Here is a 23,387-nt window from a genome sequence, read left to right on the forward strand (position 1 = left end):
TCGGTTTATGCCCTGCAAATAACAGTGGCTGCTTGATCTATTAGACTGACTCTTCTTAGACAATATTTCACAGGTATTCCAAAAGGTACTAGTTGTTGTGCAGTTATTCATAAGATAATGGACAAAACATGTAATAGGACATATACTGGGCCTTACTTTCTCTAAAGATTTTTCACTGGATTTCTTTGCACTTAAATATTTTTCTGAAAGAACTGAAAGCTTATTTTTTTCAATCTTCCCTCATGAGGATTAGTGGCTTGGGTTTGAATAAGGGAGCAGTGCCTAGAGATTGTTAGGTCAGTTTAGTGTGGCGTGGAGTGCAGTGGAAAATTGTAGAGTGGAGTGGCACAGAGTGGTGTGGCGTGGAGTAGAGTGGAGTGGAGTACTGTAGTGGAGTAGTGTGTCATAAAATAGAGTAAAGTGGAGCAGAGGGTGCTGCATTGAGCGTTGTAGAGTGCCATAGTGTTATAGAGTGCCACAGAGTGTTGTAAAGTGGAGTGGTATAGAGTTGAGTAGAGCTGGGTGGAGCTTGAGAGTTGAGTGTGTTGGGTAGAGTGGCCTAGAATGAAGTGGTGTAAAGTACAGTGGATTAGAATAGATTGGTAGAGAGTATAGTGGCTTAGAGTACAGTGCTGCAGAGTAGAGTGCAGCGGCAGAGAGTGCAGCGGCAGAGAGTGCAGCGGCAGAGAGTGCAGCGGCAGAGAGTGCAGCGGCAGAGAGTGCAGCGGCAGAGAGTGCAGCGGCAGAGAGTGCAGCGGCAGAGAGTGCAGCGGCAGAGAGTGCAGCGGCAGAGAGTAGTGTATAGTGGCATAGAGTGCTACAGGGTGAAGTGTATTGGTTTTGTGTAAAGTGGTGTTGAGTGCATTGGAGCAGAGTGCAGATGTGTAGAGTGCAGTGGCGTGGAGTGGAATAGTGCAGAGTGGAATACAGTGGGGTAGAGAGCAGTGGCATTGGGTAAATTGTTTCAGAGTAGAGTGAAGTGGCGTACAGAGCAGAGTGTTGTAGAGTGCAGTATCGAAGAGTGCAGTGGTGCAGAGTAGATGAGAGGGGCTTAGAAGGGATGGCATAGAGTACACTGGCGTATAGTGGAGTGGCACAGAATACAGTGCATTTGTGTGGCGTGTCACTGAGTGAAGGGTTGCAGAGTAGAGTGGTAGAGTGACAGAGTGGAGTGGCACAGAGTGGAGTGGTGTACGGTGCAGTGGCATAGAGGGCAGTGGTGCCTAGTAGAATGGGGTAGACTCCATTGGCATAGAGTGATGTAGAGTAAAGAGGCATGGTCTGAAGTGGCATGGAGTGAAATGGTGCAGAGTAGAGTGCAGTGTCTCAGTACGGAGTGGTATTTTATGTGAGTGGTACAGAGCAGAGTGGAGTGGGGTAGAGTGGAGTAGAGTGGAGTGGGGTAGAGTGGAGTGGAGTGGTGCAGAGTAGAGTTTAGCTGTGGAAAGTTTAACATGCATGGTGTTGTAGGGTACTACTATTACAGACAACAAATCTTGAATTGAAATGAGCATTACATTTACACGGACATACAGTTTTACTGATAAAAGTATACAGCGAACAACTAAATGTGTGGAAATGTCATCACCTAGTAAATTGTTTTTTTAATGTTATTAAAATATTTGTTTCCACCACACTTCAGAATTACCCCTAGCAGCTAGTATGATTGTCACATACTCCTCTCACCTTGAAGTAAGAGAAACAAAAGTAAACACCAAGCTGGCTCTAAAGACAGAGCCTGACATTTGACCTTTGTGTTTGAATACACAGCAAATTTGAGAATATAAGAACAAGATTTAAAGGCCTGTTTACAGAAAGGTAACACTTGGTCGGATATTATTAAAAAATGTCCGAGCAAGGTAAGGGATAAACTCAAGCTGGACAGCCTAAAACAAACAAAGCGAGTAAATAGAAAGAAAGAAAATGTGAGTAACAAACCAAAACGTCAATGGTAAGCGACTAGCGGAATGCATTCCCAAGGAAGCTATCCAAATGTCCCCAAGATTTTGTCAGCAAACCAGCGCTGTTTGGTAGGCTTCAACCAAAAGAACAAACGTGGATATGGTATCCATACAATACACCAAGCTGTCCAGTAGATGGTGCTCAGCACTTGACGTTAAATTGTAGCAATTAATACAGTAGGCATCATTCAATACTGAAAGTCTTGTCTGTAGTAGTGGAAAATTCATGAGTATTTCTGTCGTTCAGTAAGACAAAATAGCAAATGATAATAATGACATCTGAGAATATACCCAAAATCAATCGACCATATTACACAGCAGAGCCACAGCCAAACCATTGCACATTAAAATCTGCATCCATAAATTGTCAAGGCCACAACAGCATCTAGCATCCCATATTCCACTTTGTATGTCTTTGGGACAACCTAACTGTGACGGCTATGCCCAGATGTGGGTCCTGAGCTCGCTATGCCACGGGAACCAAGCTGCACCCGACTGAAGAGCCCCTACCAGGCCCAAACAGATCTTAGGTTGCTTGTGTTCCGGTTCAGAGAGGAACTGGCTTTGCAGTTACAGCTGAACTGCTTCTATTTAAAGTATTTTAACCAAGGGGTCACATCCAGAACTAGCAATGTACTAAATCTTATTTTATTAACAGTACAGATATTTTTTTTCATTAGATAAATATAAAGGCACATTTTAAATTATAATTCACTTAGAGCATATGAACCATCCTTCTTCGATAAACATAGCTGTTTTGTTAAGATTCAGAAAGGAATTGAAGGAGTTTCTACTACATAAATACAAGGCCGAAATGATCAGACAGGAAACGAATCTAAAGTTTGGTTTTACTAAGGTGGGACTAAGATAAACACATAGACAGAAAGAAATAGAGGGTCTGATTCACAAAGCTTTTTTTAAGATGACTAAGCGTGAGGTATTACTGGAAATGCAATAGACAGTAAAGAATGTGTCACTCAACATTGTTAAAAATCTTTGTGAATGAGACTCAAGTTCAAAAAATATATTTGAGGAAACTAAAACTACCATTATATATAACTGAGTGTTTAAAGAGCCCCCACGTGGATGCCTAAATACCATGATGGTCACATGGTCAAGCAAGCAGTTTCATTGACATTAGTCATACTCCAGGCATGATTTGTAACAGTTTGGTGCCCGTAAATTTAATTATTCCAGAAATCTACATTTTGCATAGATTTTTAGGCATATTTATTAGAATGAATTTTCTGAATACCTGAAAAATGAGTAAGTCCATGAAAATCCTAGGTAATGTCTATATGTATGTTTGTATTTCCTTATGTACTTAACTCGTAAACCTCCTTAACTGTTCTTGCAAACGTATAGGTTTTTTTTAAAAAAAGAAGCGATCACGGTATCTAGTTATTATATGCATTGTTCCAGGGAATACAAAACGATCAAGGATAAATGTAATAAATTAATGATAAAATGTTTTGGCAAACCAAAATCATATCTTTAACTCAAAAGTTGCACATTTGACAATCAATTCACAGACAAAAGGCACAATGAGCCATTTCACCAACTCATTTTTAGGTTTCACCTGAATAGCGCTTGCTGTGTGCTCGTGAAATCTCTAGTACGTGTTGAAGAGGGGCTCTTATCAGTTCCCATCGTCCAATTACTGTGTACATTCTCTTTTGTGTGTAACTTTTTTTTTCTGCATAGATTTTGCATAGATTGAAACAGCTGGGTTACATTCCTGATCTTTTCATAGTGACGCCACCTAGGAGTATTCATTTGATCTCACGCTAGACTTCATGTGCGCTTAAGTTCTTGAACTCGATTTTACGACTTTGTTTTAGGCAGTTATATTAGTGCGCATGCACAAGCCGTGTGAAGATCTCACGTCACTCTCTCCCCATATTAGAAGAACTGGGCAACGCTGCCATCTACTCGTTGTATTTTTTAATTGATTAGAAAAATAGCTCTTGCATATGTTTTCTCTTCAGGTGACGCCACTAGGTACTGACCAGTGTACCGGTAGTCAACTCGGATATCTTTGTTTTTAGGTTTCACCTGCACAAACAGCTTATTATTAATCCTATAGGCGAAGCCTAATGCATTTATCAATGCTTTTTTTTATTCTGGCAACTCGTGAAAATTACAACCTTCCTTAAAATGAAAAACATTTAAATTAGCACTTAATCTAAGCATTGGTTTCATGTGTGGCATAACTACTCACATGGACTTATAACAATCCCCAGTACAGTTGACCTCAACCAATTTGTGTTACCCTACATGTATGTAAGTTACCTATACATAATTTACCAGTGAGTTGAGGTAAGAAATGGAAGAGAAATACATCTATTTATGTTTTAGTCTGTTCTCCAGTAGATCATATTTCTCATGTATGGACACCCTTTTCAAGCATATGTCCTGTGAATTCAAATGTTTGGTACACATTACACCACTTACACCAGATCAATGTAGGTGTGGGTTGTAGTCTCCAAAACTGTTGCAAGTGCATTTTAGAGCATTTGAGAGAGCTTCTGACCACTCAAAACAACACCTCAGTTGGATGGCCTTTAACACTACTCATGCACGCCCATGTTCCCATTGCTACACTGCTGAAAGTTCCACACTTACTCACATCCCACTGGTCAGCAGGTTGTTGAAGATTTGTGTGAATCCAGGGCAAAGTCTTTAAAATGTATTACTTTGTACTTTCGCAAGTGTTATGAATGTGTCCTAAAATTATTAATGTGCGAGTGGCAACTTTATCCAAGCATAAGTAACATGTATGAGGAAGGGTTGATGCATATGCCCCACTATCTCTAGGACTTTCAGGCAACCACATTTTGAGGTAATACCAAAGCTGTTCAAGGTGCCAATGTTGGCAAATTTGGAAAACACTACTGAACCATCTGAATACTTACATTTACCCTGCCTTTTCATCCATGCCTTCTAAAAAATGTTTTTTTAAATGGCACAGTACCCCAAATCACCCTCAGAGGCATTGTGTGGCAGCCATTATTAGGGGACCCACACTACAATGCTTATATGCAAACCGCACGTAATGACACAAAGTGGGCTGAATTTACAATACTGTGACTTGTTTGCAAAAATACAAATATCACAAAATAAAAACACTAATTGAATAAAATTATGGGTTGTTTATTGGCGCAGTGTAATATTTTCACCACGATGGTCTTGGCACCTTCCCTGTCAACTATTGTAACCATCACTTTGTTTAAAAACCAAACACCCCACTTCTTTGACTCTTGTTCCACCTCTATTAAACATATTGTTTTATGTTATTTGCATTTATGTAGTCCCAACCACCAATGTGTGGCATCAAACTACACTCACTATGTGGGCACACTTCTCTGCTAATCTGTGACGGCCACCTGTCTTAGCGGAACAATGAAAGTATAGTGTGTGTTGTATTTTTGGGGGTGTTTGAGCGTATTGCACGAGCTTATACCCGAGTGAATCCAATGTCTTACCTGGCACTGTTGTCCAAACAGAGGTATTCTCTTGCATCTTCACTACTGGCGTTCGAGGTTTTCACACCTTTGTCAATAAATAAACCAGCCTGAGTGGAAAAAAGTGCTTGGTTAGGATGGCGATAAATTTGCATTTCCAGTATAAATATCCCAAACTTTTTTTCTTTAGCATGCTAAATAAAGCAACACTCATAACTGAAAAATCCTTCTAGGCTTCATTATTTGAGAAAGAAAGGAATTTCAATTTACCTCATAGAAAACTGGAACGATCAATCTTTGAACAAGCTGAATACTTTTGCAAAATATGTGTGCTCCCCGAAGAGACATCTACACTACACATATCAGACACAAATTATGTGGCAAGTCAATAAGGTCAAAAAACAGGATTATACACGCACAAACAAATTGAAAGTCTGTGAGGTTGTCGCGTGCTGCCGGGGCTTCGCTCTCTAGACCAAAGGGCGTTTGGAAGAAGAATCAAAAAAGAAAATCCTGATAGGAGTTGTCCCCCTACGCACAGCGTGATGAATACCCAAACAGGGTATAATGAAGTTAAAAGGAACAGAGGGTTTAGTCCATCAGTAATTTTATTTCATTAATGGTTTCATATATCAAAAGTTCATTGGTATGTTCCAAATTCGATGCCAAAGGTGGATCCAAAAATGCTTAATAATATATCCCTATGCATTTCGTGCTATCCATAAAATCTTCTTCAGGGGAAGGCTCTAAAAAGAAAAAGAAATAAACGGGCTGAAAATGAGGAGTATGTCAATAAGGCCCTCATTAGGAGTGGCCGGATTTTCTCCACCACTGGATTTACCCATGCCAAGCGTACAGGTAATTCAGAGGGTGTGTAAAACCCAGCCCACTTCGAGTTGGACCTAAAGGGTCCACCACGAAACGAGGATTCACGAAACGGTTATTCCGGGTCAGATTCAGATGGTCATTTCTCATTTTGAGCCAGACTTGGACCCGGAGATTTCGACTGCTTTCAGTTCAGAGACCTACAGTGTTTCTGCAAATCTCATACTTCCGTTGGGACCGGTTACTGGTGTTATCAGCCCCATCGGAATTATGAGGCCACCCATAATTAGGACTTCAATGGGGAAATCCACCCAGCATAACATGCGGTAGGGCTGATATGTGAGTAGTATATAGCTATTCGAGGCACTTCATCTTTTGAACTGTACATTCATGATCAAGGCAAACAATGCGCCTGCGATCAGTCTCACTTTAATCACGAGGCTATTGCTGCTGCCAGGCTTAGCTGTTTAAATCATAAAGGGATCTTTGTTTGAATGACATACAAGTTATTATCTGGTTCACACCTGATCTCCCTTTTTGTGCCAATTGTTACACCAACAATTTTAGGAAATCAGAGCCAGATTAGTTGTTTTTTTATTGTCGTCTATGTAGCAATACAAACCCAACAATTAGTTTCATATAGGTTTTCTTGCGTTTGAAAATAGGAGTCTCACTAATTCAATTAAAATGATAACCGGTGGGACAGAAAAGGTAGTTGGGTGGTTGACTATGTATTTGAATTTTGTGGTGAGGATGAATCTCCCAGTGGTAACCTTTATCACAATCTGACACAATTTGCTTCACTTTCCTTAGAGTCTCACCTCGAACGACAGGATGCTAGTATGTATGCAATAGAAGCAACCCTCACTCCCTTCTGAAACAGAGTGCATGGGACGAGCGCTGAGAGGCAGTGCAGTGCATGCTGTATCTATAATAGCTCTACTAACAGGTGCATTTTCACATGCATGATGCAAAAGCACAAGTGGAGAAAGGAGTAAAAAGCACAAAGACCACAAAAGCTTCAAATAAAGTAAAGCACAGAGACTAACCACTATTAATCTGTTTTTCTACAGAAAAAGGACAAAGTGCTTGTGAGCGCTACATCTACGGCTACTGTGAACTAGTTAACTAAATGCCTTGTGTTTTTTCAAACCTTGAATGAATAGGCCATGTTTAATTAAAATGATAACAGCCAAAGTGAGGATGTGCTGCATAAGTGAATTAACAGGAAAAGTTATGTTAGCCCCATTAGATGCATAGGTGTACATATTTTGGGGATTTTTATTTTCACACTGGCAAATATTCGGGTATCCAAACAAATGTTCTAATTACTTCTCAATAAAACGTAATGTACCTTAAAATTCGAATGAACGCGGTTATTGTAGAAAATGCCAAGTGGTGTCAGTTCAGCTTTGGTTTCTGGGTGGAGGCCGTGGGAGTCGCCTGTTGACATCTTGTGGAACACATACCATATTCCTGCATCCTGCAATAAAAGAGCACTGTGCACGTTAACCAATCACATCAATGGGAAGTGATTAAATAATAGAACAGTATGCAAACAATTAGTCAACCATGCTGCATTACCAAGAAAATCATATGATCAGTGTTAGATGGCCTGAAAACACTGGTTTACCTGGTTTCATCACAGACCAGAGGGTGGGATGGAGTAGTGTCAAAGGTCACCAGATTGTTAGAGACAGATGTAGGCAATGGACACTGCGACAGAGGGATACAATGGCTATTGAGCACTGTGCCAAGATGCCCCACCCTAATCATTAACAACTGGAGGGTAATGTGAATACTGTGTGAAATTTAAGATATCTTATACATAGGTAAGTGTTGTGAAAAAATGTTTTAAAACGTTATAATACATTTTTACATATCCTGAAAAATGGCACAAAATCAGTTTTTGCCTATTGTGTTAGAATTGAACATCTGTTTTTGTCTCTGCAATCCCCAGGCGCAGCTGTTAGTATTAGATGTGAACCCGCTCCAGTGAACACTTGATGAGATCAAAGCAGAATTAGCTCTCCTGGTGGATCTGGTTTGTTCCATCACCATCCTTAAGACAGTGATGCTTATTTCTGATCTTGGGGCTGTGGTATGGGAATGATCTCTCGGGCTTATTTATCCGCATTCTTGTGAATGTAGGGGTCATGCTGGTCTCAGCACATAGGAGCGTTTGTGGTCCACAGAGAAGTATTGTATTTTCAGGTCTGGGTTTCAACAGCACAGCTATTCTTTCAAAGAGGCCTACTGCTAGAAATATACATAGTGTGGATTTTAGAGCCACCCATTTCGACCAGTGGACTTCTTCGATTAGACTGTTTCAGGCAAAGGCTTAAGACTTTGTCATTCACATTTTGGCTCCGCTCAGGGCAGTATTCACATATCACCTAATGCTACTGCTATTTCAATGTATCCTTCAGCCTAAAGTCAAATGCTGCATTGAACTGCATGAGGGAATACTTTACAGCATTGCTTTCCCTGTCCACTCGTGTTAGCTCCCACAAGTAGGTCTCGCCCTACTGTGATAAAGTTGCATAGATTAGCATATTAAATCCAGATCTATTGGCTTTGCCAGTGTTTGTTCCAATGGCTTAAGGCCTGCCACCCAAGCTCTGTCCGCTTATGCGAACAGTCTAAAGTGATTGTTGCTGAGACATGAAACAAATGATGTTTCCTAAGAATAGATGTGGTGAAGGCCTTTTGAGGTGCCTCGACTAGAATCCTTTCTGCAGAGTTCTATACTTTCAGCAAGTGGCTACACAGTGGCTCTGGCCTGGTGATCAAAATGGATAATATGAGAATATATGGATTGACTTCTGGTAGGAAACAGTTACTTATTTTTTAAGTTAATGCCAGCGACATTTTAAGATTTAAGGATACCAGATTGTTGAAAGGATCAAAATAGCAATATAGGTTGCAGTTTTTTGTGTGATCGAGTCCACGATTCTTTTTGGGGTTTAGGGTGGACTCAAGTGAGTGTAATCATTATCCTGTTCATTTAGGGCCAATCAGCAGTAGTTCTGGGGCACCAACACATATTCTTATGAGGGGGCTGAGTCAATATATTACAAATTGGGATTAAGGACTGGTGTGCTTGGAAAGTGGACTGCGGATTGAAGGACTGCTGCAGGTCAGCAATGTACATGTGACATCCAATGCTAAGGTCTACCAACATGTGGTGGTAAACACATCATTGTGGCTGTGGTAAATTTATCTACACTCCGAACCAGTGGGTGAGAAATGACTGCAAACATATGTGTTCCCTTATTGGCATCTGTGCAATATTTGAGGTGCTCCAGGAGACTATTGCAATCCAAAGCTATCAGTATTGCTAAACTGTTCAGAAGGAGCATTAAGACTGTCACACCATTAGTTAAGTAGGGATAAATGACTGTCACTTATGTCAGGGATGGTGGTCTTTGCATATATAGCGGATATTAAGCATGAGTCGACCTATATTTCGGTCTTATGCTCGAAATTGCAATTAAATCACAATTGACAAAATGGATGACAACATGCAATACATTAATCTTTTGAGAGCATCTTTGCAGCACAAAATATCTAAATTAGAATTCATTCATAAAGGCAAGAATGTAATCAAAGGATGCGATACACATTGTCAGAGGCCCTAGTCAGATTGTGGCAGTCTATAATAAAGGCATTGAAGAGTTGGTACCCTTTAATCTTACTCATATTTGAAACATCACCACCCGTTACTAATTTGAACCAGTGGTCACTTATGACAGAACTGCATGTGTTATCTTCTAAACAAAGAAATTAGTATTTTCAAAGAGTGGGCTTCATAGCAGCTAGATAGAAGTGAACAAGCTAAATAGTGGGGCTTCTTTGTTTAATCTAGGGGTTGCATCACTTGTCCTAAAAACGTGCATCCATGGAAAAGAGGACTCCTACATTAGCTGGGGAGGGTTTCACTTTTGTAGATCTCTGGCAGCCATTTCTCGCCTTATTGGGCTATGAGTTTAGGGGGCTCACCTGCCCGAGGTACCTTCGCCTGCTGTGCCTATTGGCCCCCTCCGAGGGGGAGCCCCAGGATACCTCGCTGAAAGAGGAGAAGTAAGCCTGTCTCGCACTGGCCTCTTAGTTGGTGGACGAGGGTCTGGGGGGGAGAGGGGGTGAGAGGGATGGGAGGGTAAAATAAGTTTCCTTTTTCGGCCCCTTGTACATGTGAGTCTGTTGGCTCCCTTATCTATCTGCATTTCATTGTTGGTTTACCGGCCCAGCGTTGGAGGACATGTGTCTATCACACTGTTCGCCTTTGATTACGAAATGCTAATAAAAAGATTTAAACCTAAAAACTTGCATCCACAATGGCAAAAATAACTCCACTTTCAAGGCGAGTGACAGGGGCACCATTTATTGCGGCACTGCTGCTAAACACACAGTAACTTCTTTGTTATCGCCTGCATCTCAAACTTTTATACAAGGACAGATGTTGAACGGCAGTTGTAACCATCATTTCAGTGCAGATCAGTCTGGAACTTTCAACAATTTCCACTGAACTATATCCATCCCTTAGGCCCAGTTCTCAAATGTATTTATTTACACACCTAAGCAGATAATGAGTGTCAAATACTTTCATTCACAAACCGTAAAGTTGCAGCTGTTAAGGGATTTGCGCACCCATAATGATACACCAGTACAATTTCATTTTTGACGTATGTTCAAATTTGCTGACAGGGGAAGATTGGGGGCAATCTAGCCTGTGGATGGTTGTCTAGGAAGAACACCTGCTTTTGAGAGTCACACTCAGACAAAATCCACACTAAGTAATTCGCTCCTGACAAGGATAGTATTAGTCAAAAAATCAATCAATCAATCAATCAAAGCATTTATATAGCGCCCTACTCACCCGGAGGGTCTCAAGGCGCTGGGGAGGGGGGGTCCGCTACTGCTCGAACAGCCAGGTCTTGAGCTGCTTCTTGAAGGCGAGGTGGTCTTGGGTCAGGCGGAGGTGGGTCGGGAGGGAGTTCCAAGTCTTGGCGGCCAGGTAGGAGAAGGACCTTCCTCCTGTTGTGGCTCTTCGGATGCGGGGGACGGCGGCGAGGGCGTGGATGGTCGATCGAAGCTGGCGGGTGGGAGTGTAGAAGTTGAGGCAGCTGTTGAGGTATCTTGGGCCTTGGTTGTGTAGGGCTTTGTGAGCGTGGGTGAGGAGACGGAAGGTGATTCTCTTGTTGACCGGGAGCCAGTGCAGGTCTCTCAGGTGTCCGGAGATGTGGCTGTGTCGGGGGATGTCGAGGATGAGTCTTGCTGAGGCGTTCTGGATCCGCTGGAGTCTCTTCTGGAGCTTGGCGGTGGTTCCGGCATAGAGGGCGTTGCCGTAGTCCAGTCGGCTGGTGACGAGGGCCTGGGTGACCGTCTTCCTGGTCTCGGTGGGGATCCACCGGAAGATCTTGCGTAGCATGCGCAGGATATTGAAGCAAGACGAACAGACGGCGTTGACTTGTCTGGTCATGGAGAGGGAGGAGTCCAAGATGAAGCCCAGGTTGCGTGCTTGGTCTGTCGGTTTGGGTGCGCTGCCCAGGGCGGGGGGCCACCAGGAGTCGTCCCAGGCGGAGGGAGAGGAGCCCAGGATGAGAACTTCCGTCTTGTCTGTGTTCAGTTTCATCCACTCGGCTACGTCTTTCATCCCTTCGTGTAGGTTGGCTCTGGCGGTGGCGGGGTCGTTGGAGAGGATCAGCTGAGTGTCGTCGGCGTAGGAGATGATGTTGAGGTTGTGTTGGCGTGCGATGGCCGCAAGGGGGCTCATGTAGACATTGAAGAGGGTGGGGCTGAGCGAGGAGCCCTGAGGGACGCCGCAGATGACTTCGGTGGCTTCTGATCTGAACGGGGGAAGGCGGACTCTCTGTGTCCTTCCGGCGAGGAAGGAGATGATCCACTCCAGTGCCTTCTCCTGGATTCCGACGTTGCTGAGGCGCGGCACTAGGGTGCGGTGGCAGACAGTGTTGAATGCCGCAGAGAGGTCCAGGAGGATGAGGGCCGCTGTTTCTCCGTTGTCGAGCAGGGCTCGGATGTCATCGGTGGCAGCGATGAGGGCGGTCTCGGTGCTGTGGTTGGCCCGGAAGCCAGACTGCGAGAGGTCGAGGGATCCATTCGTCTCGAGGAAGGCGGCCAGCTGCTTGTTGACGTTCTTCTCGAAGACTTTGGCCGGAAACAGGAAGAGCGAGATGGGGCGGTAGTTTTTGAGTTCGGTGGGGTCCGCTGACGGTTTCTTAAGTAGAGCACTGAGTTCGGCGTGCTTCCTGCTCTCAGGGAATGTAGCGGTGTCGAAGGAGGTGTTGATGATGTCCCGCAGGTGGGGTGCGATGACAGCGTCGGCCTTGTTGAAGACGTGGTGGGGGCAGGGGTCGGTTGGAGATCCAGAGTGGATGGCGTCCATCGTGCGGATGGCGTCTTCGGTGCTGATCGGGGTCCAGGCTCGTAGGGTGGTGGTGGGGAGCGTAGGTGCGGTCGTGGGGAGCGTTGGTTGTGTGCTGAAGCTGTTGTGAATGTCAGCGATCTTGTTGTGGAAGTAGGAGGCGAGGGAGTTGCAGAGGTCTTGAGATGGGGTGATGTCGTTGTTTCCGGCGTTGGAGTTGGAGAGCTCTTTAACGATGTTGAAGAGTTCCTTGCTGTTGTGTGCGTTGTTGTCCAGTCGTTCCTTGAATGCAGTTTTCTTGGTGGCATGGATCAGTTGATGGTGTTTTCGGGTGGCGAGCTTGAGGGTGGTCATGTTGTCTGGTGTAGGGTCTCTGCGCCAGGTTCTCTCGAGGGCTCGGCAGTTCTTCTTGGAGCTCTTGAGTTCGTCGGTGAACCAGGGTGCTTTCTTGCTGCCGGGTCTGCTAGGTGGGGTCCTCAGTGGGGCGAGGACGTCTGCGCAGCTGCTGATCCACTTCGTGAGGTTGTCGGCGGCCTGGCTGGGGTTCGCTGAGCTGGTGGGGGGGGGGGGGTGCTGGCTCAGGGATGCAGCGAGCTGGTCGGCTGTGATCTTGTTCCAGCTTCTGCGTGCAACCTGTTGCTGGTGGTGGTGGACCGTTGTTCTTTGGAAGCTGAAGTGGACGCAGCTGTGGTCCGTCCAGTGGAGTCCGGTGGCGTGGCTGAAGGTGATGTCCTTGCTGGAGGAGAAGACGGGGTCGAGTGTGTGTCCGGCGTAGTAGGTGGGGGTGGGGGTGGTCACCAGCTGCTTGAGACCGAGGTTGGCGAGGTTGTCCAGCAGGGTGGTGGTGTTGCGGTCGTTGTTGTTCTCCAGGTGGAAGTTGAGGTCCCCGAGGAGGATGTAGTAAGCGGAGGGGAGGGCGTGCGGGGTGATGAAGTCGGCGATGTCTTCGCTGAATTGTGTGTGGGGTCCTGGGGGTCTGTAGATGAGGGTGCCTCTGAGGGTGGTCTTCGGGTTGGTGTGGATCTGGAAGTGCAGGTGTTCGGCGGTTGTCAGGGTGTCGTTGGTGTTGGTCGTGATGCGGATGGTGTTCCTGTGGACGATGGCGATGACTCCTCCAGTTTGGTTGCCGCGGTCCCTCCGGGTGATCTTGTATCCTTCCGGGATGGCGATGTCGGGTGCTGAGGAGGCGTTCATCCAGGTTTCCGTGAGGAATGCGACGTCTGGGGATGTGGTGTCGAGGAGGTTCCAGAGTTCGACGGCGTGTCTGTGGACGGAGCGAGTGTTGAGCAGGATGCCCTTCAGGTGGTTGCTGCTGGTGCTCGGCTTGGCGGGTGCGGTGCAGGTCCGGATGCAGGTGAACTTGCAGGAATGGCAGCTGAAGGGTCCGTGGGTTCGTCTCGGGGTGGCTCGGTAGCATCCCGGGATTCGGCCGGTGTTGAGTGCGTTGAGTTCGGTGGTGTTGTAAGTCCGGCGGGGGGGCTGGTGTCTGCGGGGGCCAGGGGTTCGGGCGCTGGGCGCGGTCCAGGCGCGGACGGGCGCAGACTGGCTTACCTTTGGCGTGCCCGCTGCGCGTCAACGCTGCGCGTTTGCCACTCTGCCATATGAGGAGAGTGGGGGGGCGGAGCGAGGGAGGAGCAGCTGGGAGGGGGGAGCGGGGCGGCGAATGGGAAGGGTCCTAGGTGGAAGGGGGCGGGGCCGCAGGGGAGCAGCGGCGGGGAGCGGGGAGGTGGCGGGAAACACGGCGGGGGCACAGCAAGGGAAAACAGCGGGCAACAAATAAGAGGACAAATAAGAGGACAAAGGCTGGGCACAGAAAGGGCAACAGAGGATACAGCAACAATCAGAGGGGAAACAAACCGCAAATCACAGGAGACAGGTCACGAAACGGGCAACAGGGGGGAAAACAAACAGTCAGCAGGAGAAAGCGGCGCTGCGCTACGGAGGCTGAGACCACACCAGTGGTCAGGAGCGCAGCTGCGGGCAGCGGCGGGATCGGGGCAGCCTGGGCACACCCACGGGGAGTGTGCGCGGTGCGTGGTGGTGTGACCAGCCCAGAGGGTCAGAGTCAGGATCCAAGAATAGGGGACAACACTGCTAAAAACGTTTGGGGATGCCGTAAAGGTGTCTCTCCAACAAGGAGAATGTTTTTCACTTGGAAAGACAAAAATTTGTTCTGAAATGCATATGAAAATTCATGTTATACATGCTCGGGTAAAAGGGTACACCAGTCACATGTATGGATTGCGCAACTGCTTACATATCTGAGTAAAGCTTAAAACTGCAACAGTCACAGCTACTCAGAAAAGCTTTGAAATTCTCTGTGAATGCCACACAATCTGAAATGTACTCCTAATATAGAAGAAAACCAGAACTTCTCCTTTTTGTGAATTGAGGTCACTATAAGTGAGAAGGCCAACATGTTTATCTATTTACGGTGTAAAGATTTATGGCCTTACTTAGCAGTTAGTGGACAGGGTACTCCACCACAAATGTGGCAGACTCCAAACAACCCCGCACTGTGGGAGAAAAATCCCACTGTGTCCGGGTCATCGATATTTCGTTTTACAAAAACAAAACTCCTACTTTGGGAGTTTGTTTTTGTAAAACATAAAAGTTTGCTGACAGCCACCTGAAACAGGACGTCCTCTAAGCAACCTTATAGTGCCATCCGAGGACCTGCAGAGGCAGCGCTACCTTTGAAGGCACAGTGAGCTTAGGCCCGCGGAGATGCGTAAACATGTGGGGTAACGCCACTGTGTTTATTATGAAAATGCTTTTGGTGTTTCAGTTAAAACATTTAGCGTGTCAAGATCAATAATAGATTTCTATTGAAAGTAATGATTATTTAGTGTGGATATTTATCTGTCCCTCTTCCTATTTATTTACAAAAAGCTGTTATGGTGCGGCAGCAAAGACAGAGACTAACCAAAATCTATGGCTAGAAGGAGTATCTTTTGTTACAGTGGGAAGGGTGGGCCGTATGCCATTAAATATTGTATTGTATTGTATTTTAACTGCATTTATATAGCGCTTACTACCCCAGACGAGGCGTCAAAGCGCTTTTTCTGCGAGTAGCACGCTATTCCGGGACCCACAGAGGATTAGTGTTGAATTAGTATAGTGAAACATGCAGGTACATTTTAAGTGGTGGCTAGGTTAGTCAGTTATTTGGATTTGGAATGATAGCACAAGGATAGAGGAGGAAAAAGGTTTGTATTTATATAGCGCTTGTTGACGCACGCTATTCAGGAAGCCTACAAAGGATTAGTGGTGAATTGATATGGTGAAATATGAAGTAATGTCAGTGGTGGATATTAGTCAGTTACTTGGAGTGAAAAGGATTGTGGAGGGATAAAAGGGAAAGAAAGATTTGCATTCATATAGCACTGTTGGGTGTGGAATCGCTTTTCTGGCGAGTAGCACGTCACTCCAAAAACCCATAAAGGATTACTGTTGAAAATTAGTATAGTAAAAAAAAATATGAAGTAATTTGAGTAGTGGATATGTTATTCAGTTATTTGGGTAGTATATTAGTATAGTTTAATATGGAATTTGAGAAGTGAACATGTTAGTGTGTTAATTTCGATTGAAAAGGATAGTGGAGGGATAAAAGAGTAAAAGATTTTTTTTTTGTAGGTCTTAGCACTAGGAGGAGGCCTTTGGATGAGTAAAAAGGAGTTTTGGGTATTGCTAAATGAGAAAAAGGGCAGCATTTCTGGCGTAGTCCCGACCAGTCTCGAACAGGCTCAAACAGGCAGCTACCCTTGTCCTCTCCGCCCTTAACAGGCTCAAACAGGCAACTACCCTTGTCCTCACCGCCCTTAGCCTCGACGTCCGGGATGAGACGCCCTAAGCCTGGCCTTTTTTATAGCCCTAGTAATCAGGTGAACCCTTCAGCCAATGGGAACCCTAACCCTAACACTATTCAATCACAACACTAGCCCTAAAATCTAGAACCAATAGGAGACCAGGACCTTACTGCCAATCTTAGCCCTAGTCCAAGCACCCAATCAGTTCAAAAACCCTGATCTATATGTCCAATAAAGGCCTTAGCCCTACCTGTAGTCCCAACCCAAGTCCAAGCAGCCAATGGTACAGGTAGCCCTAGTCCCTACTTCCAATAGAAAGACTAACCCTACTTTTAGTCCCAACAACTAGTCCAACAGCCAATCACACCAGAAACCGTAAATAGCTACTTCCAATTAAAGGTCTAACCCTAGCCCTAGTCCCACCCTATTCCCAACAACCAATAACATAGGAAGCCCTAGTCCTGACTTCCAATAGAAATCCTAACCCTAGCCCTAGTCCCAACCGTACAATGATTGAATCAGACCCAGAAACCAATCCGAACCCTCAAATACCCAACCAATGAGGACATTAAACCTAACCCAATAGAAACACCACATACAACCACCAAATCAGTGTACACATGTGCCAACCACTAGCAGACCATATAAGGTCCCAGCGACCTCAGACAAGGTTTGCTGGCCAGGGAGTTGGAAGCTGCTTCTCCTGTTCAGAATCTCCTAGGAGGCAGACAGGCTCAATCCACACTTTGGACATCTGCAGGTAAAGGCTTCACTAACTCGAAATCTAACAATACTGTTTGAATAAAACTTTACTCCCCTCGCAGGCCAAAAAACGAAGTGCACAGGCCCCAGTAAATACAGTTTAAACAGCTCACAGAGCACCCTCTGATGTAGAATATCCCTGTTGCTGGAGGGGGGAGGGCAGGGGGGCTGGCCTCAATGGCTTGTGAACACAAAATGGTGGATGGGGGTGCACTGTTTTGACACACAGGTCTTTGCACAGAGCAAAGGAGAAATTTGGAGGGAAAACAGATTTGTCACCAAGGAATGAGAGCGACAAACTACAGAGGTTGGACTGCAAATCCCACAATTCAACACGTTAAATGCAAGCAATCATGGGCAGGGAAAACCACAAGTTTAAAACACAAAACATGTGATAGAATATGCAATCACAGGTAGGTCAAAATTGCAATTTTACCATGTAACAACCACTTGCAAAGACAGTAATCACAGAAAGGGAAAATCGTTTTTTAAACAACTTTTGTTTTGGGAAGAGACAGCACTAGTCTGTCTCCTTATCACTTCCTGGACCCTGCTCAATGCAATCTGGGGCACAGGTAGTCTGCAATTCACAAGACGGAGAATGATTTGGGGTGCACCCAGCAAGGCCTTAAGGGGACTGGGCAGGTGTGAGAGGAGGGCTCAGACTTGCCTGGTAGCTGAATAGCCAAGGGTCTGCTGGCCTGGGGGTGGGGGGTGGGGGCTGGGGAGCTGCTTTTCCTGTTCAGAATCTCCTAGGAGACAGACAGGCTCAATCCACACTTTGGACTTCTGCAGGTAAAGGCTTCACTAACTCGAAATCTAACAATACTGTTTGAATAAAACTTTACTCCCCCTGCAGACCAAAAAACGAAGTGCACAGGCCCCAGTAAAAGCAGTTTAAACAGCTCACAGAGCACCCTCTGATGTAGAATATCCCTGTTGCTGGAGGGGGGAGGGCAGGGGGGCTGGCCTCACTGGCTGGTGAACACAAAATGGTGGCTGGGGGTGCACTGTTTTAACAAACACGTCTTAACACAGAGCAAAGGAGAAATTTGGAGGGGAACACAGATTTGTCACCAAGGAATGAGAGGGACAAACTACAGAGGTTGGACTGCAAATCCCACAATTCAACACGTTAAATGCAAGCAATCATGGGCAGGGAAAACCACAAGTTTAAAACACAAAACAGGTGATAAAATATGCAATCATAGGCAGGTCAAAATTGCAATTTTACACTGTAACAACCACATGCAAAGACAGTAATCACAGAAAGGGAAAATCGTTTTTTAAACAACTTTTGTTTTGGGAAGAGACAGCACTAGTCTGTCTCCTTACCACTTCCTGGACTCTGCTCACTGCAATCTGGGGCACAATTTAAAGCAGATCTTTGCCTCTCTCTATTGCTCATTACAGGTCTACTCTTCTCCTTGTCAATAGCAGATAGAATAGATAGTCACCCACCCACCTTGCCTTCCTTCACTTTTTGAAACAGCTAATATGACTGTTTTAAAAATACACTCAAATAAACAAGTAAAGGTATATTGAGGCACTTAACTGTTTTAGCTAGGTAGCAAAATTTCCTTAGCTATCCTTTTATGGTGGCTGGGTTATTTAAAGGAGAGCCACTAGAGGACAAAACAGACGAGGGGTTTGTGGATTGTCCAATCCAGAAGTTTCCAAAAACTATGATGCAACATGGAGTCCAATTCTAGGTGTACACAATATGTATTTTTTTGCATAATATTTTCATAATGTCAAATATTAAATAGCAGTTAATATTAGATATGTTTTCACACATACTGTGATGCTTCATGGACTTATAATCACAAACAGGACAAAAAATGGACCTTACTGAAAAAGTTAGAAAAACTTTCAAGATCTGCTATTCAGTCAAAAAGAGAAAATACATACTGTTCTATGTCTACTAATCTTGTGAGTCAGCACGACCCACCTGACTTGCCTGGTCCAACTCCACTCAGACAGGCAGGCTGACTTTGTCCCATCCAACCATACCTTTTTGCCTACCACAAAATCTTCAGAATTTTCTATACACCAGTCAAACTTGACAACCGCCTCAAGCATAAATTATCATATATCTCTGGACAGAGAAATGTGAATCTTTTAGACCCAGGGCAGTAGGAACAGACAAACACAATGCCTAATTCACAAATCCATTTGTGAATGGCTTAGGTTCAATTTAGCTATTCACAATGCCGGATTTGCATGTGTAACTTCACGTTTAGAATTCGTTAGTTGTGTCTTGCTGGAAATTTCATAAACCTTCTCTTGGGCCATTTGCATCCCAGACACGATTCAACAGTTGCTACTGTCAATGTCAATAGTAACTCCACGACCAGTGGGGGAATAAGGAAGAAACACTCTAAAACTGATAGATTTGGGGGTGATATTATGCCCTGTTTTTTAATTCAGAAGTGCAATTGCACTACTGTGAAACATTGAGGCATGTGTAATTGTATACTGTGGACATTTACATGTGCAAAACTGCTTAAACCTAGCCTTCAATAGGCATTCAGAATATAACTCCAGAGTACTTCCGTAAACCCAGGACTATCGCAATTTCTCAGATGTGCTCCGGGGCTCATTTGTAAGTTCCAAAAATTCTGGTTTACTCCAAACGTATCCAGACACCTTCGAGAGTGCACATCCGACTTTTCTGTAAATTGAGCTCATATGTTCTGACGCCATCAACTTCAGAAACTTACAACTCAGCAAAACCACAGTGTTCATGAAACAAGTTGAAGTTAACCTACAGCTACAAATACACAGCTATGCAAACAAATCTTGCCAAAGCTAAATGGTCTGACTTTTGCACTTATGTATGCAAACAGAAGCAGAAACAGATATCCACCATCGCTTTCATAGCTACCTATGTCTGTGCCCCCATGTTGTATTCCCCTTGCTTACAACACTGCAGTCACACCTCATGCTTAAGGAATACAAAAAGCAGCACCATAAGCTTGGGGGAATAAAAAACAGGGACGGATAGAATGCATAGAAAGAGGCACAATGGGCAGAGGAATGGCACAACTAGTCTGGTAGTATGTGTGATTGCCTCTGTTTGTACATGTACGCATATTAAAGTTTGGATTGTTGGCTTGACCTGTTCTTGTGGTCAATGTGTTTGCAGTATCCAGATGTTACCAAGTAACAAGTTTATCATGGGGAAGATGTGTTAAGATCAGGCTTTTTAAAGGAATGAAGAAGTGGGCTAATCAATCCAATTTCAGAGGGTGAGATTATTACATGTGGTGTTTCTTTCTGAAAATCAGGTCCACGGTAGAGTCATCATCGTGACTTGGAAAGCTGAAATGCTGTAGTGGATTGTTGTAGGATAGGAAGGATTTGAGGAAGGGTGTGTGGGTGCCTTCGTCTCTCTCAGTCAAGGTTTACACCTCCAAGAAAATCGGATCACAAGAGGAGGTTGGGTGATCAGTGCTATTATCAAGGAAGATCAATAAAGCTGTTTTTTTCTGTACAGGCGGCCAGTATAAGGACAGTATAATATTTCAGCTTCTATAGTTAAGGTGTTGCATTTGTCATCTCCACAGTAAAGGAATGGAATGAAAAGATGCTTTGCAGTAAACTGGTTTGAACTGAAGAGAATGCAAGTACAGAAAAGCCATTTTTATTCTGTTCTATCAAGATTACAGATATCATATCCTGGGGTAAGATAGTAGTATGGAGGATGAGCAGAACCAGGTTTCCATGAATGCAACAGCATAAAGGTCACAGTCTTGGATGGGAGCAGGCATGGACGTTGTTTTAGACACCACAGACCTAGAATTCTGGAAGGCAGCTCTTATGGGATGTGGACAAGTTGGGGAATTGGCTCACAATGCGATGACTTAGAGGCGGTTTGGGCAGACTGATATCGGATTGTGTTTAAAACATATAGCCCCAGAGATGTGTGGTGGTATCTGTAACCAGAAAGAACTCAGATGCAATAGGGGAATGCTCCAAAGCATCGCGGTTGGTGTGTGTGTGTGTGTGTGTGTGTGTGTGTGTGTGTGTGTTGGGCTGTTCAGAACTAGGTGTGTTGAGCGAAGCATAATGGGGTGGCTAGGAAAGCAACCTCTGGGACAAGAATGCTTACGGGAGAGAGGGACAGTGTAGTTTTCCAACTTTATATCATGTCATGCAAGTGATTAAGCGCGAGTTTGTTTCTGATACGAGGCAGGTTATTTTGAGAAGTGGGAAAGAGAATGTGGCCTGGTCAGCAGTAGGTGGCTTTCGTAAAGCATACATTGAGTAATCACACTTCTCATGTGAATCATATCCTTCTGTGGAGAGTCAACTTGTGTACTGTTGTGTTGTCATCGCTGGACGATGTGAACAGCTATCAAAGGGTGGCTGTAGGAGGGGTAGTGGTTACCATGAAGGCTATGGGTTTGGTCCTTCTCCACAGTATTGCAGTCAGTGTGAACATAGATGTGCCTGTGCTTTAAGTTATAGCTCAGGCTACATGGAATTATGCAGTTCGCTTTTTTACCCCTAGGGGTGTGTGGGTGACAATTGGTTCCAGTTAATAGCCTTGTTATCAGTGTTAACATCCATAGCCATAATAGTAGCCTTTAAGGCCTTCAGAATATCAATGTGTAAAAACAGGGGGAAGTGACTTGCCGCTGAGTAAGATGGCCACTTTCTGAAGCAAGTCCTGGCACTCACCGTTTCTTTCCATCACCATCCGTATGATTATCCGGCAGCCAAGAAGTAAAAGCTATTTATTCAAGACCTCCTCATCGCAGCAATACTAATTTACTAATTATCGAGTCTCCAGACTGATTTCTACCAACAGACAAGGTGAGGCCTGTAAAGTGAGTTGCAGCCTTGCAGTGCTGTGAGGAACCGGAGGCAATTGTGCTTGCAGACGGGCGAGGTGCTCGGAAGCGAGCGGCTCTTGGCAGGTGGGTGGCAGAAAGATTGCAGCTCCAAAATGCATGACCACCAAAAATTCCTCAAAGACAAGTGCTGAGTGATGGACTGCCCGGTGGTGGGCTGGTCTGCCCTGGTAACGGTCCCATCCCTAGGTCGCTTTTAATCACATGTGGAGCCCCATTCTGCGAGGCGTTGCTGCACCGTTACCAGAAGGGACTGGGGCTGTGAGTGGGAGACGCAGCCTCAGATACAGTGATCCCCCACCGGACACGTCTTCATCAGGGGGCAAATGATGGCACTGCACAATTGAGTGCGACTGGTGGAAGTGAGTGTGCCTGGCTGGAATAAGAATGGAGACCTGCAGACTAACACTGGCCCCGACAGAGATACAGGCACTGACTTCAGAACCCCCAGCAGAGTCTGTTGCCTTACTGGGCCCTTAGTAGAAGACTGCAGATTACCAATTGCCACAACGGGGAGACACAGTGATTGACACTGTCACCACCTTCGGTGTTGGTGGCCCCCTGACTCCGGGCAGAGTAGTGTCGCTGGGGGACCTGACCTGGGCCTACCTGGCCCGGCCTTATTTTGTAGGATGTGCTGCATTGCAAATGACTGCTACAGGGGTGCTCCCCCAGACAAACTTATTTCAAGTCTGAATGAGGACCGGTCTTGTGGCCTCCCGGCTCCCCTGCCGGCTGTGCCTGGGCGTGGCAGGACTCCACTGAGCTGGGACCGGCCGTGGGCCCTAAGAAGGTGCGAAGGTACTCAGTAGTCTCCTGAGGTATCGCAAGGGTGGGCTCGGGAGTAGGCCGAAGAGAAACCAACAGACTGCAGGGTGGCATTTGCTAGCACCCTGGCAAGCGGCGGCTACTACTTCGGCGCACCCATCCTCCTCAAAATCAAATCTCTGCCACTGAGAGCCTTGGAGACAGATTTGGCAGGATGACTCGAGGGAGAGGAGCCCATGGTAGCCAACAGACCAAACTCAACAAGTTTACAATGCTCAAAGTCTCAGCATGCCAGATGATTTGCGGCCTCCAGTCACACAGGCCTCCTCTAATGAGTCTCTTGCCCTTGTTGATATGACGCCAGCGATTCAGTGTGTCCAGAGCGTCCTCGAAGCCAAAATAGACTCCCTCTTTGCAGAAGTTACATTAATGAGAGCTGACCATCACAATCTGGGGGCTCGATTGAAAGAAACAGAGGACTCGATTGTCACACTCAAGACTAAAACGGCGACACTGAAGGGCCAGGTCAAGCACCTGAAAGATACCACTACTGT

General features: G+C 45.3%; 1 protein-coding gene across 1 annotated transcript in view; it reads right to left on the reverse strand.

The window, feature by feature from the left end:
• The window catches only part of CEMIP2 (cell migration inducing hyaluronidase 2), a 336,915-nt gene that overhangs the window by 122,747 nt on the left and 190,781 nt on the right, over positions 1 to 23,387 (reverse strand). Inside the window, exons 11-12 of the mRNA XM_086961256.1 lie at positions 7,605 to 7,733; positions 5,447 to 5,535 (exon numbers count right to left, since the gene is read on the reverse strand). Coding sequence (XP_086817382.1) covers positions 5,447 to 5,535; positions 7,605 to 7,733 — 218 coding nt within the window. The remainder of the gene's footprint in view (positions 1 to 5,446; positions 5,536 to 7,604; positions 7,734 to 23,387) is intronic.

The sequence above is a fragment of the Lissotriton vulgaris genome, chromosome 3_1 (assembly GCF_964263255.1).
Source record: "Lissotriton vulgaris chromosome 3_1, aLisVul1.2, whole genome shotgun sequence".
NCBI classification, from domain to species: Eukaryota; Metazoa; Chordata; class Amphibia; order Caudata; family Salamandridae; genus Lissotriton; species Lissotriton vulgaris.